Source organism: Chiloscyllium punctatum, chromosome 21, assembly GCF_047496795.1.
Source record: "Chiloscyllium punctatum isolate Juve2018m chromosome 21, sChiPun1.3, whole genome shotgun sequence".
NCBI classification, from domain to species: Eukaryota; Metazoa; Chordata; class Chondrichthyes; order Orectolobiformes; family Hemiscylliidae; genus Chiloscyllium; species Chiloscyllium punctatum.
The window spans coordinates 16,713,379-16,727,311 of NC_092759.1; the positions used below are offsets into that span (position 1 = coordinate 16,713,379).

General features: G+C 45.4%; 1 protein-coding gene across 1 annotated transcript in view; it reads right to left on the bottom strand.

Moving 5' to 3' along the window:
* Positions 1-13,933, bottom strand: part of LOC140492598 (retinal guanylyl cyclase 2-like) — a 64,791-nt gene that overhangs the window by 21,072 nt on the left and 29,786 nt on the right. The window contains exons 6-9 of the mRNA XM_072591596.1: positions 11,414-11,494; positions 9,100-9,276; positions 6,065-6,221; positions 2,209-2,358 (exon numbers count right to left, since the gene is read on the bottom strand). Of these exons, the coding sequence (XP_072447697.1) occupies positions 2,209-2,358; positions 6,065-6,221; positions 9,100-9,276; positions 11,414-11,494 (565 nt within the window). The remainder of the gene's footprint in view (positions 1-2,208; positions 2,359-6,064; positions 6,222-9,099; positions 9,277-11,413; positions 11,495-13,933) is intronic.

The window sequence follows — 13,933 nt, forward strand, 5'->3', positions numbered from 1 at the left end:
TGTAGGCAACAGCACGTGAGCAGCCACCTCTGCACCGACCTTCACAGCCATCGGCAAGGTTGGTGTAAAAAGGAAGAAAAACAGAACAAAGCTCAGCCGGTGCCTCAGCATCTGTCGAGAGAAGTTGGAGTTAATGTTTCAGCTCCAGTCACCCTTCCTCTGAAGAAGGGTCACTCAATCCAAAACATCACTCTCCGATTTCTCTCCACAGATGCTGCCTGACCTGGTGAGCTTTTCCAGCAACTTCTGTTTCAGTTGAGCAAGGTTGATGTCACCAGTCCATAGCATCCCGGACAATCGATGACCATAAGTCATTTCTGACGAAGGGCTTATATGCCCGAAACTTCGATTCTCCTGCTCCTCGGATGCTGCCTGACCTGCTGTGCTTTTCCAGCACCACACTCTCGACTCTGATCTGCAGTTGCACTTTCTCCCAACCAATGACCTGCCTGGATGCCATTTCCTGATGAAGGGCTTTTGCCCAAAACGTCGATTCTCCTGCTCCTCGGATGCTGCCTGAACTGCTGTGCTTTTCCAGCAGCACTAATCCAGAATCTGGATAGCATTTCAGACAATTGACAATCGGCCTAGTTCCAATCTCTATCCCTTCTCTTTGAACTTGGCACAAGTGCCAAAATATGAAGGGAACTTGAATATCGTTGAAAAAGAGACGCGTGGCTGAAGCTTTGCAACTTGCTCTGGATCAGGAGTTTTAAGATGGCCAAGTTGTCACGTGAACATAATCCGCTCTCCTCATGGGAAGGTTCACAGAGTGGGCCGAGTGGACCGCAAACCTTTTAAGGTGGGAGGTAGAGATCTAACTTTCCAACATATAAACCATTCTCAGTTGGTGGCACTTCCAGTCTGGGGCAGAAGAATAATACCCACTCCAGGAGTCCTGAATGCAAAATCCAGGCGCATGCTCCCATTGCTGTGCTGCCAGAGATGCTATCTTTGGGATCAGATGCTAAACTGGGGGGGGTGTGTGTTGGGCAGGGGAGCCTTTCAAGTTGGCAGGAAAGAACCCTTAGCCACCAATTTGAAAACGAACACTGCAGTTCGCCCAAGCGTCCTGGAGCCAATATTTATCCCTCAACCAACAAAGCCAAAGAGAAAACAAACACTCCAGCTGTCGTCATGTTGCTATTTGTGGGATCATGCTGTGCAAATCGGGGAGGTGGGGAGGTGCAGATGCAACCTGGAAAGAAGCAAGTATAGAACTGATATGAGGGGAAACCTTCACTCAGGAACTGAGCAACTTTAAGTACATTTAAGTTGTCATTGGACATGCATATGGACGTACATGGAATAGTGTAGGTTAGATGGGCTTCAGTTTGGTATAACAGGTCAGTGCAACATCAAGGGCCGAAGGGCCTGTATTGTGCTGGAATGTTCTATGTTCTACGTTCTAACCCATGGATGGACAGATATTGGAGACTGCACAATTACAGTCAATGAAGGGGTGTTTGAACGGCTTGATGGGATCCTGCGGATGTTGAGTTTTTCTTTATTCGTTCATGGGATGAGGGCATTGCTGGCCAGGCCAGCATTTATTACCCATCCCTAATTGCCCAGAGGGCAGTTAAGAGCCAACCACTTTGCTGTTGGTCTGGAGTCACTAGGTGGGTTTTCCCAACAATCGATTCACGGTCATCATTGGATTCTTAATTCCAGATATTATCAAATTCCACCATCTTCCATGGAGGGATTTGAACCCAGGTCCCCAGAACATCCTCTGGATTAACAGTCCAGCGATAAGGCCACTAGGTCATCGCCTTCCCAGGCATGAGAATGATGTTGTTGTTGCTGTCCGAGAGACATTACCACATCAGAGGGTGGCCCATTGGAGTCCATGCTGTCTCTCTGGAGAGCAATCAGAGCAGACTCAATCTCCTCCCCGCATCCTGCTCTATCCAGGAGACCCCTGCAATTTTATTTCCCTCGAGTGTCCCTCCAGCTACATTTTGAAGACTTGCTCTCTCTCTCAACTACTTCCCCACCACTCCTCCTCTCCACCCCTCCTGCACCTTCCCCGCTGTGCCCTCCACCCCTTCCACACTCCTCCTCTTCTCCCCACACTCTCAAATCGGCACTGCTTTCCCACTCATTAATCTGTGCGCCGCCTCATTGCGCACACCATCAGCTAATGAGCTTTCTCCAGGTTAAGGGCACACGTCTAAGCAGCCAACACCATGACAGTGGGGGTACCATTGGGACTCAGGTCCAGCATGGAGAATGGAGGTCCTCGCACGATCACTTCCTGCATGATGATGGAGAAGCTGTAGACATCTCCGCAGAAAGTCCCCGCCTTCTCGAGGCTCGGATCTCGGAGAAGCTCCGGGGCCGTCCAAAACCGGTCTGGTGACGAGAGAGAAAAAAAACATGAATCGAGTGGGAAACTCCTTTCCGTGAAATTAAGACGCAACATAGAACTCTCCTGGTGCTCGTTTCTATACGGGTCTGTTAGGTTTGAATGCGTCGCCTCTTTGTATAAGTAGACCAGGATGAACAGCAACAACCAAATGCCAAACATGTCATCGAGTCGTAGAGCATGGAAACAGACCTTTCAGTCCAGCTTGTCCATGCTGACCAGATATCCCAGCCCAATCTAGTCCCATTTGCCAATGTTTGCCCCATATCCCTCCAAACCCTTCCTATTCATATACCCATCCAGATGCCTTTTAAATGTTATCATTGTACCAGCCTCCACCACTTCCTCTGGCGGCTCATTCCATACACGCACCACCCTCTGTGTGAAAAAGTTGCCCCTTAGGTCCCTTTTAAATCTTTCCCCTCTCACCTTAAGCCTATGCCCAAGGCAAAAGTGAGGACTGCAGATGCTGGAAACCAGAGTTTAGATTCGAGTGGTGCTGGAAAAGCACAGCAGGTCAGGTAGCATCCGAGGAGCAGGAAAATCGAAGTTTCGGGCAAAAGCCTTTCATCAGGAATGGCTGAAGAGCTTTTGTCCGAAACGTCGATTTTCCTGCTCCTCGGATGCTACCTGACCTGCTGTGCTTTTCCAGCCCCACTCGAATCTAAACCCTTAAACCTATGCCACTTTAGTTCTGGACTCCCCCATCCCAGGGAAAAGACCTTGTCTATTCATCCTATCCATGCCCCTCATGATTTTATAAACCTCTATAAAGTCACCCCTCAGCCTCCAACACTCCAGGGAAAACAGCCCCAGCCTATCCAGCCTCTCCCTGTAGATCAAACCCTCCAACCCTGGCAACATTCTTGTAAATCTTTTATGAACCTTTTCAAGTTTCACAACATCCTTCCTATAGCATGGAGACCAGAATTGCATGCAGTGTTCCAAAAGTGGCCTAACCAATGTCCTGTACAGCTGCAACACAACCTCCCAACTCCTGTACTCAATGCACTGACCAAGGAAAGTGTACCAAACACCTTCTTCACTAATGGGACTTACAGGCCGAGTCACTGAATAAAGCTGCAAATAACTTTACACAAACTTTAACAAACAATGGAGTCAAGAGTTGGAAGGTGGAATGGGGTAAGAAAATGGAGTAACAGACATAAACAGATTTTATTGGATAGTGGAGGTTGAGGGTAGTGAGGTCAGTGATAGGTTTACAAAGTCAGGAGAGGACACCAGCAATTAGGACATTGGTTTGAAATGTGCGTACTTCAATGCGAGCAGCATCCAGAATAAGGTGGGTGAAGAGTGAAGGCTCAGTTAGGGGGCTTGAGAGTTAGAAGATAGCCAGGAAGGACCTAAAGAGAGAGCTAAGAAGAGCCAGGAGGGGACGTGAGAAGTTGTTGGTGGATCGGATCAAGGAAAACCTTAAGGCCTTCTATCGGTATATCAGGAATAAAAGAATGACTAGAGTCAGATTAGGGCAAATCAAAGACAGTAGTGGAGAGTTGTGTGTGGAATCTGAGGACATAGGGGAAGCGCTTAATGAATACTTTTCCTCAGTATTCACATTGGAAAAGGGCAATGTTAGTGAGAATACAGAGACACAGGCTACAAGGCTAGATGAGATTGAGGTTTTAGCAATTTTGGAAGATCTGTAAATAGATAAGTCCCCTGGGCCACAAGGGATTTATCCTCAGATTCTCTGGGAAGGCAGGGAGGAGATTGCAGGGTCTTTGGCTTTGATCTTCATGTTGTCATTGTCAACAGGAGTAGTGCCAGAAGACTGGAAGATAGCAAATGTTGTTTCCTTGTTCAAGGAGGGGAGTTGGGACAACTCTGGTAATTATAGGCCAGTGAGCCTTACTTCAGTTGTGGGTAAGGTGTTGGGAAAGGTTATGAGAGACAGGATTTATAATCATCTGGAAAGGAATAATTTGATTACGGATAGTCAACACAGTTTTGTGAAGGATAGGTCGTGCCTCACTAACCTTATTGAGTTCTTCAAGATGGTGACCAAACAGGTGGATGAGGGTAAAGCAGTTGATGTGGTGTATATGGATTTCAGTAAGGCGTTTGATAAGGTTCACACAGTAGGCTATTGCACAAAATTGCACAGTAGGTTATTGGGCGGCACGGTGGTACAGTGGTTAGCACTGCTGCCTCACAGCGCCAGAGACCCGGGTTCAATTCCCAACTCAGGCGACTGACTGTGTGGAGTTTGCACATTCTCCCTGTGTCTGTGTGGGTTTCCTCCGGGTGCTCCGGTTTCCTCCCACAGTCCAAAGATGTGCAGGTCAGGTGAATTGGCCATGCTAAATTGCCCGTAGTGTTAGGTAAAAGGGGTAAATGTAGGGGAATGGGTGGGTTGCAGGTCGGTGTGGACTTGTTGGGCCGAAGGGCCTGTTTCCACACTGTAAGTAATCTTAAAAAAAATACAGAGTTTCAGGATTGAAGGTAATTTAATGGTTTGGATCAGAAACTGGCTAGTTGAAAAGACGACAGAGGGTGGTGGTTGATGGGAAATGTTCATCCTGGAGCTCAGTTACCAGTGCTGTGCCTCAAGGATCTGTTTTGGGGTCACTGCTGTTTGTCATTTTTATAAATTACCTGGATGTGGGCGTAAAAGGATGGTTGAGTAAATTTGCGGATGACACTATGGTAGTCACAGTTGGGGATAGTGACGAAGGATTACAGAGGGACATAGCTAAGATACAGAGTTGGGCTGAGAAGTGGCAAATGGAGTTTAATATGGAAAAGTGTGAGGTAGTTCACTTCGGAAGAAGTAACAGGGATGCAGAGTATTGGGCTAATGGTAAAATTCTTGGCAGTGTAGATGAACAGAGAGATCTTGGTCTCCTGGTGCATAAATCCCTGAAAGTTGCCACCAAGGTTGATAGGGTTGTTAAGAAGGCATATGATGTGTTGGCATTTATTGGTAGAGGGATTGAGCTTCATGCTTCAAGGTCATGCTTCAGCTGTACAAAACACTGGTAAGGCCGCACCTGGGGTATTGCGTACAGTTCTGGTCAATGCATTATAGGGAGGATGTAGAAACTTTGGAAAGGTTTCAGAAGAGATTTACTGGGATATTGCCTGATATGGAAGGAAGGTCTTATGAGGAAAGGCTGAGGGAACTGAGGCTGTTTTCATTGGAGAGAGGTTTGAGAGGTGACTTAATCGAGACATATAAGATAATCAGAAGGTTAGATAGGGTGGACAGTGACAGCCTTTTTCCTCGGATGGTGAAGGCTAACATGAGGGGACATAGCTTTAAATTGAGGGGTGATAGACTTAGAACAGATATCAGGGGTAGTTTCTTCACTCAGAGAGTAGTAGGGGCAAGGAATGGCCTGCCTGCAACAGTAGTAGAATCGCTGACGTTAAGGGCATTTAAATGGGCATTGGACATATATATGGATAAAAATGTAACAGTGTAGGTTGGATGGGCATCAGATTAATTTCACAGGTTGGTGCAACATTGAGGGTCCAAGGACCTGTACTCCGCTGTAACATTCTATAGAGCAGGATGGAGAGACCGATGGCCTAGTCTCACTCCCATACGTCAGGTTGTTATTTCCTTAAACCCCACCCTGGTAAACTTGGTAAGTTTAACTGCCTTTTTGAGGAAAATCCCAAGTGTGGCTCTTGGCTAACACTAAGCTAGCCATTGCAGAGCATCATTACCTTCTGGCTTCGGATCCATCCATGTAACACTTTGAACTTCCAGTAACTCATTATAACCATAGTCCGTCACCTTTAAGACGAATCTTCCATCTACCACACAGTTCCTGGATTTCAAGCGCCCATGGACCAGTTGTCGGTGGTGAAGAAACTTCATACCCTGTGAAATGCAGATGACAAAGGTGAACCCCACAGGATTTTGACTGTTGTTGCAAATCTGCTCCTGACCTCATTCCAGCCTTGGTCCAAACATGGACAAAAGAGCTGACTTCCAGAGGGGAGGGGAGAGTGACAGCCCTTGACATCAAGGCTGCATTCAACTGAATATGGCATCAAGATGCCCTGGCAAAACTGGAATCAATGGGTATCAGGTGGCAAACCTTCCAGTGGTTAGAGTCATATCTGGCACACGGGAAGGTGGGACTCAAAAAGTGTAGTGCTGGAAAAGCACAGCCGGTCAGGCTTCCTCTACATAGGAGGGTGGTCATGGTTGTTGGAGGTCAGTCATCTCTACAGGAGTTCCTCAGGGTAATGTCTGAGGCCCAACCATCTTCAGCTGTTTCGTCAATAACCTTCCCTCTGTCATAAGGTCAGAAGTGGAGATGTGCGCCAATGATTGCAGAACATTCAGCACCATTCGACACTCCTCAGATACTGAAGCAGTCCGTGTCCAAATGCAACAAGATCGGGACAATATCCAGACGTGGGCTGACAAACGGCAAGTTACAGTCCCACCACACAAAATGCCAGGCAATGACCACCTCTAACAAGAAGCAATCTAACCACTGCACCTTGACGTTCAATAATGCTGCCATCACTGAATTCTCCACTATCCACATCCTGGAAGTTACCACTGACCAGAAAGTCAACTGGACTCATCACATAAACACAATGGCTATAAAAACATGTCAGAGACTAAGAATCCTGTAGTGTGTAACACGCCTCGTGACTCTCCAAAGCCTGTCTAACATAGACAAGGCACAAGTCAGGAGTGTGAGGGAATACTCCCCACTTGCCCTGGATTGGGGCAGCTCCAACAACACTCAAGAAGCTTAACACCATCCAGGACAAAGCAGCCCCCGCTTGATTGGTACCACATCCTCAACCTTGCTAAATTGCCTGTAGTATTAGGTAAGGGGTAAATGTAGGGGTATGGGTGGGTTGCGCTTCGGCGAGTCGGTGCGGACTTGTTGGGCTGAAGGGCCTGTTTCCACACTGTAAGTAATCTAATCTAATCTAAAAAAAATGTCCACTCCATCCAGCACCGACGCTTAGGAGCAGCAGTTGTGCACCATCTACAAGATGCACTGCAGAAACTCACCAAAGATCCTCAGACAGCAACTTCCAAATCCATGACCACATCCATCTAGAAGGACAAGGGCAGTAGATACATGGGAACACCACCCCTTGCAAGTTGCCCTCCGAGCCCCTCACCATCCTGACTTGGAAATATATTGGCCGTTCCTTCAGTGTGGCTGGGTCAAAATCCTGAATTCCTTCCCTAAGGGACATTGTGGATCTACCTACAGCACACGGACTGCTGCAGTTCAAAAAGGCAGCTCACCACCACCTTCTCAAGGGGCAGCTAGGGACGGGCAATAAAATTTTGCCAGCCAACCATCTCACATGAAGAAGAAAAGCTCATCTCCGTTTCATGGAAAGAGATGACAAGAATTTACAACCTTCAGGGTTGAATGAGGTAAGTTTACATCCTGCCAGATCATTCAATCCTTATTTGGAACAATTCGGTCTTATCAACAGAGGTAGCTCTGTTATATTTATAACTGTGAGACCCTTTAGAATTTTATTCCTCACTTACATCCTCTATCCCTTAAGCCATGCAAAGCTTTCCCCCTTCAAGAAATTTTCCAATCTTGAAAACCTTGAAAAGCTTTCCAATCTGCCTCTACCACACTTGTGGACAGCACACTCCTAACCCCCTCCTGTACAAAATCACAGAACTATAGAAAATAGGAGTAGTCTGGGGGACTTGGATAAAATGCAGAATTGGGCTGAGAGGTGGCAAATGGCGTTCAATGCAACTAAATGTGAGGTGATTCGCTTTGGGAAGAATAACAGGATGGCAGAGTACTGGGTCAATGAAAAGATTCTTGGTAGTGTGGATGTACAGAGGGATCTTGGAGTCCATGTACATAGATCCCTGAAAATTGCCACCCAGGTTGATCGTGCTGTTAAGAAGGCATACGGTGTGTTAGGTTTTATTGGTAGAGGGATTGAGTTCCGGGGCCGTAATGTCATGCTGCAACAATACAAAATGCTAGTGCAGCTACACTTGGAATACTGTGTACAATTCTGGTCGCCCCATTACAGGAAGGATGTGGAAGCATTGGAAAAGATGCAGAGGAGATTTACCAGGATATTGCCTGGTCTGGAGGGAAGGTCTTATGAGGAAAGGCTGAGAGACTTGGGTCTGTTCTCATTGGAAAGAAGAAGGCTAACGGGGGATTTGATAGAGACGTACAAGATGATCAGAGGATTAGACAGGGTAGACAGTGAAAGTCTTTTTCCTAGGGTGATGATGTTAGTTTGTATGAGGAGGCATAACTACAAATTGAGGGGTGACAGATTTAAGACAGCCATTTGAGCCTGCTCCACCATTCAACATGATCACGACTAATTAGTGAACTCTGCCCTCTGTTCCTGCTTTCTCCCTGTACCCTTTGACCTCTTTAGCACTAAGAACTATACCCAAGTCCTTCCCGAAAATATTCAGTATTTTGGTCACAACCGCTTTCTATGGCAGGCTCACCGCTCCCTCAACTTCTGTTCACCTCAATCTTAAACAGCCTATATTGTATCCTTAAACGGTGACCTTTGGATCTGAACTCCTCTTATCCTCCAATTGCCTTCGATTCTTCGGTCATCCATCTTAAGTCGTATCTCCTGGTCCCCAACCCTTTGGAACTATTTTTCTCTCTCTTTCTATTCTGTCCAGAGCCGTCATGAATTTGAACACAACGCTAACTTTATAGGCCATCCAAAAGAGAGACTTTGCGGGTCTTCTAAAGTCTATTTACCATAATCAGGTCGAGAAGGAGGGAGGATTTGAACATCCAGTCGAGTTTCATGTCTTTATTCGCGATGAGGTCCTCCAGACTCCCCCTGGAGCAATGCTCAGTGACGATTGCGAGGATATCACAGTCATGAAAGAGCCCCAAGAATGGATTCACATTCTCATGTCTCAATTCCTGGATCTGGAAAGATCGCTTTGTTACAAAAGGATTTACTGAAATCGGCCATTCAGTCCTTGGCAGCCAGTTGCTCAGCATCATTGAAAAATCAAGTGCCAAATTGTGATGATAAAACAAATTAAACACGTTGCCATAATTCATAAAATACTGCAACCACTAAAGTAATAAAATAATTACACAATTTTGAAAATTTCAGCATATAAATGCAGAATTAAAATGGAACATTTACTGTATTTCACAGCAATTTCAGTTCACTAAATTCTCAATTATTGTTTGACTGTCACACCTCAGTATAGGAGGTCATGTTGAGGCTGTACATTGGTTAGGCCACTTCTGGAACACTGCGTGCAATTCTGGCCTCCCTGCTATAGGGAGGATGTTGTGAAACATCAAAGGGTTCAGAAAAGATTTACAAGGATGTTGCCAGGGTTGGAGGGTTTGAGCTACAGGGAGAGGCTGAACAGGCTGGGGCTGTTTTCCCTGGAACGTCGGAGGCTGAGGGGTGACCTTATAGAGGTTTGTAAAATCATGAAGGGCATGGAAAGGGTGATTAGCCAAGGTCTTTTTCCCCCAGGGTAGGGGAGTCCAAAACTAGAGGTCATAGGTTTAAGGTGAGAGGGGCAAGATTTAAAAGGGAACTGAGGGGACATCTTTTTCACAGAGAGGGTGGTGCGTGTATGGAATGAGTTGCCAGAGGAAGTGGTAGAGGCTGGTACAATGACAACATTTAAAAGGATGAGTATACAAATAGGAAGGGTTTAGAGGGATATTAGCCAAGTACTGGCAAATGGGACTAGATTAATTTGGGATATCTGGTCGGCATGGACAAGTTGGACTGAAGGGTCTGTTTCTGTGCTGCATGACTCTATATCCAATTGATGAGAATGGCAAAGGTAGTGACACATGAATACCATTAGAAACCAGGATGAAGCAACAGTTAAAAAGGCAGACAAATGAAACATCTTTACTGATAAACATTGAATTAAGGATTCTTTTAAGGTTGAAAAATAAGGGAGCTATGAAAGGAACACGAAATGTCGCAAACAAATCAACTAGATACAATTTTGTAAAGGAGGCTTTACTGAATAATGACAATTAAATGATACAATAACACATGAAATTAGGAGGAACACGTGCAATGCGGGGGGGGGAAATCCAAATATATATTTTAAAAACAGAAGATCCTTCCACTGAAAATTCAGAAATATTAGAAACCCTCAGATAGTACCCCTCACATGGTTAAAAAAAACCAATCCGACATCACCCTGCCCTGCACAGGCTACCAAGGCTCTGGGCTCAATCCGTCATCCCTACTTAGTGAAAGTGGAGGGACTCACACACTGCAGGGTTAAAGATGAAGGAATCAATGGGATGATGATGGAAAGGACCAATCAATCACTGACTTGTGACAGTGCAGAATGAGGCCATGTAGCCCATCGTGTCTACATCAGCTCTCTGAATGAGCGACTCATTTTGTGTCATCGTCCACCTTCTCCCAGTATTCCGATACATTCTTCCTTCTTGGGTAACTGTCTGGTTCCATCCTCAATACCTCCACTGAACCTGCCTACACCACAATCTCAGGCAGTACATTCCAGACCCTAACCATTCACTGGGTGAAAAGGCTTTGTCTCATTTTGCTATGGATTCTTTTGCTTAAAAACGTCAAATTAGCACCCTTTTTGATTCTTTCATGGTTGGGAAGGATTTCTCCCTGCATTCCCTCTGTAGAAGACAGCAGCAACTAAAAATATCGAAGATGGAGGTGGAGGGACTGATGCAATAAAGGGACAAGCAGACTAACTGAAGATGGAGTGAGTGCAAATGAGGGATTGAAGATGGAATGAAGGGCTAAAGATGGAGGGAGAGAGACTGAGGGATTGAAGGTGGAAGGGAAGAGGCTACTGGGAGATTGTAGATGGAGGGACAGAATCACTGAGGCATTGGAGATGGAAGAAGAGGCGGAGGAATTGAAAATAGAAGTACCAACACATCGCTGGTCTTGCAGACAAAGGATACAGTTGACAGACTTGGCAGTACTACATTATCTCACTTTGGACAAGTCAGAAATGGGGATTTTTCCCCTTCTGGTTCTGAAGCACATTTACTTTAGTTTAGGAATTAAAGAAGAATAGCTCACCTTAGAGAACAGAGTTTTGGTCAAAGGTTTGACCTCGGTAAATTTTCCATTCCTGATCTTCTTCAGCCATACCCAGTCTCCCTGTTCCATTAAGATTGCAGAATATATCAAGCATTAGGATAAAAAAAAGGACTGTCCCGTTGTGCATGTACCAAATCTTTGAAAGCCCTCTTACAATTTATGAAATAACTAACTCATAAATTAGTCTCACTCACTACAGCTTTGCAAATATTTTCTCTGCAAATATCTATCCAATTCCGTTTTGCTGATGTCATTCTATCCATGATCAGCCCTCCAAATGTATCTATCCCCCAAAAAGTGCGCGGTAGTCACCCAGTAAGACAGAAACGTATTGCAATGAACCAGTTCAGTGTCCTTCCCTCCCTACTACTTGACCCCACTCAAGAGTCCCTTCATTTGCAATTTGAATACATAAATACATTATTCCTACAAATTTAAATTAGATTAGGTTTCCTACAGTATGGAAACAGGCCATTTGGCCCAACAAGTCCATACCAACCCTCCACAGAGTTTCACACCCAGACCCATTCCCCTACCCTATATTTACCCCTGACTAATGCACCTAATGCTACTGGCAATTTAGCATGACCAATTCACTCTAACCTGCACATCTTTGGACTGTGGGAGGAAACCGGAGGAAACCCACACAGACACGGGGAGAATGTGCAACCTCCACACAGTCGCTTGAGAGGGGAATCGAACTCGGGTCCCTGGCGCTATGAGGCAGCAGTGCTAACCACTGAGCCCCTGTGCCACCCCAGTTATAACTTAGTGTGTTTTTGGAAATGACTAGGATAGTTCCATTTTGCAACAGATTTGGTACTGGATGGCATGCAGGATTCAAAATGTGCCAGACTTCACGCAAAACGCTTACTTATATAACGTGGAAGGTTTGAGTTATAAAGAAAGGCTGGATAGGCTGGGACTTCTTTTATCGGAGCATAGGAGGTTGGGAGGCGACCTGATAGAAGTTTATAAAACAATGAGGGGTACGGGTGGAGTTAATTTCTCTAGGTTGGGGGATTTCAACAGTAGGGGGCACATTTTTAAGTTGGTGAGAGGAGAGAGATTTAAAAAGGAGCTGAGAGTCAAATTATTTTTTAACATAGGCGGTGGTTTGCACGTGGAACGACCTTCTTGAGTAGTAAATGTAGGTACAACTGCAACGTTTCAAAGATATTTGGATAAGTCCGTGAATAGGAAACGTTTGGAGGGAGGAGCAGGCAGGTGGGACCAGTTTAGTTTGGGATTATGTTCGGCATGGGCTGGTTGGGCCGAAGGGTCTGTTTATGTGCTGTTTGACTCTTTGATTACAAAAGGGTGTTAAAGACAGTTCAGAATGTGATCAAGCAGAAAATAAATAAATCAATGATTTATTTAAGATGTATATATTGCATACAGTTCTGGCCACCATGTTATTAGAAGGATGTGGAGAGGCTACGGAAAAGGTTTACCTGGATGATGCCTGGTATGGGGGATTCTAGCTGTGAAGTAAAGTTGGATAGACTGGGTTTGTTTTCACTGGAACGCAGGAGGTGGAGGGGCGACCAGATAGAAGTTTATCAGCTTGTGAATGGTGTGGATAAAATATGAGACTTTTTCCCAGGGTGGAGGGGTCAGTTACTAGGGGACACAGGTTCAAGGTGTGTGAGGGGAGGTGGGGGTGCGCATGGGGAGTTCAACAGGGATGTGCGAGGCATGTTTTTCACACAAAGGGTGGGGAGTGCCTGGGAATGTGCTGCCAGAGGAGGTGGTAGAAGCAGACACGGTAGCAGCATTTCAGTAGCACCTGGTCAAATACAGGAGTAGGAAGGGAGTAGAGGGGTATGGATCCTGTAAGTGAAGACAGTTTTGGTGTGGAAGGGCAAAATGTGTTGGCACTGGCTCGGAGAGCTTGTTCCTATGTTGTATTGTTCTTTGTTCTAATGTCTCTTTGCATTCTGTTGGAACCAAGGAACAGGATCACTTATTTCCCAGGAGCAGAAGTTGCAGACTCTGGCAAAATGTGAAAGCACTAGTAACTCTGATGCCACAGCTGAGACAGAGTCAGTTATTGTTCTAAGGCACTGAGATATAGCACAGCATTTATTACTAAAGATCAGAGGTGCCATTACCTTTCACACAATGAGTAAAACCGAAGGTTAAAAAAAACCTGCTTTTATTCCAGCCGTACAAGAAATGTAAGAACATAAGAGATAGTAGGCCATTCAGCCCCTCAAATTTGATCCACCATTTAATGTGATCATGGATGATTTTCCATCTCAAATCCACCTATTGTTCCATGTTTCTTATAGTCTGGAGTACACTCAATAGTTGATTGTGATTAGCTTTCAAAAGACTGAGAATACCAATCATCTGTGTGAAGTAATTTCTCCTGTGCCCAGTCCTCAATGACTGACCCTTTATTCTAATACCTTAGCCCCTTAATTCCAGATGGGGGAAAACATACCCTCAGTATCTAAAGAGAGCTTGAAGAATTTGCAATGTTTCAGTGAGATA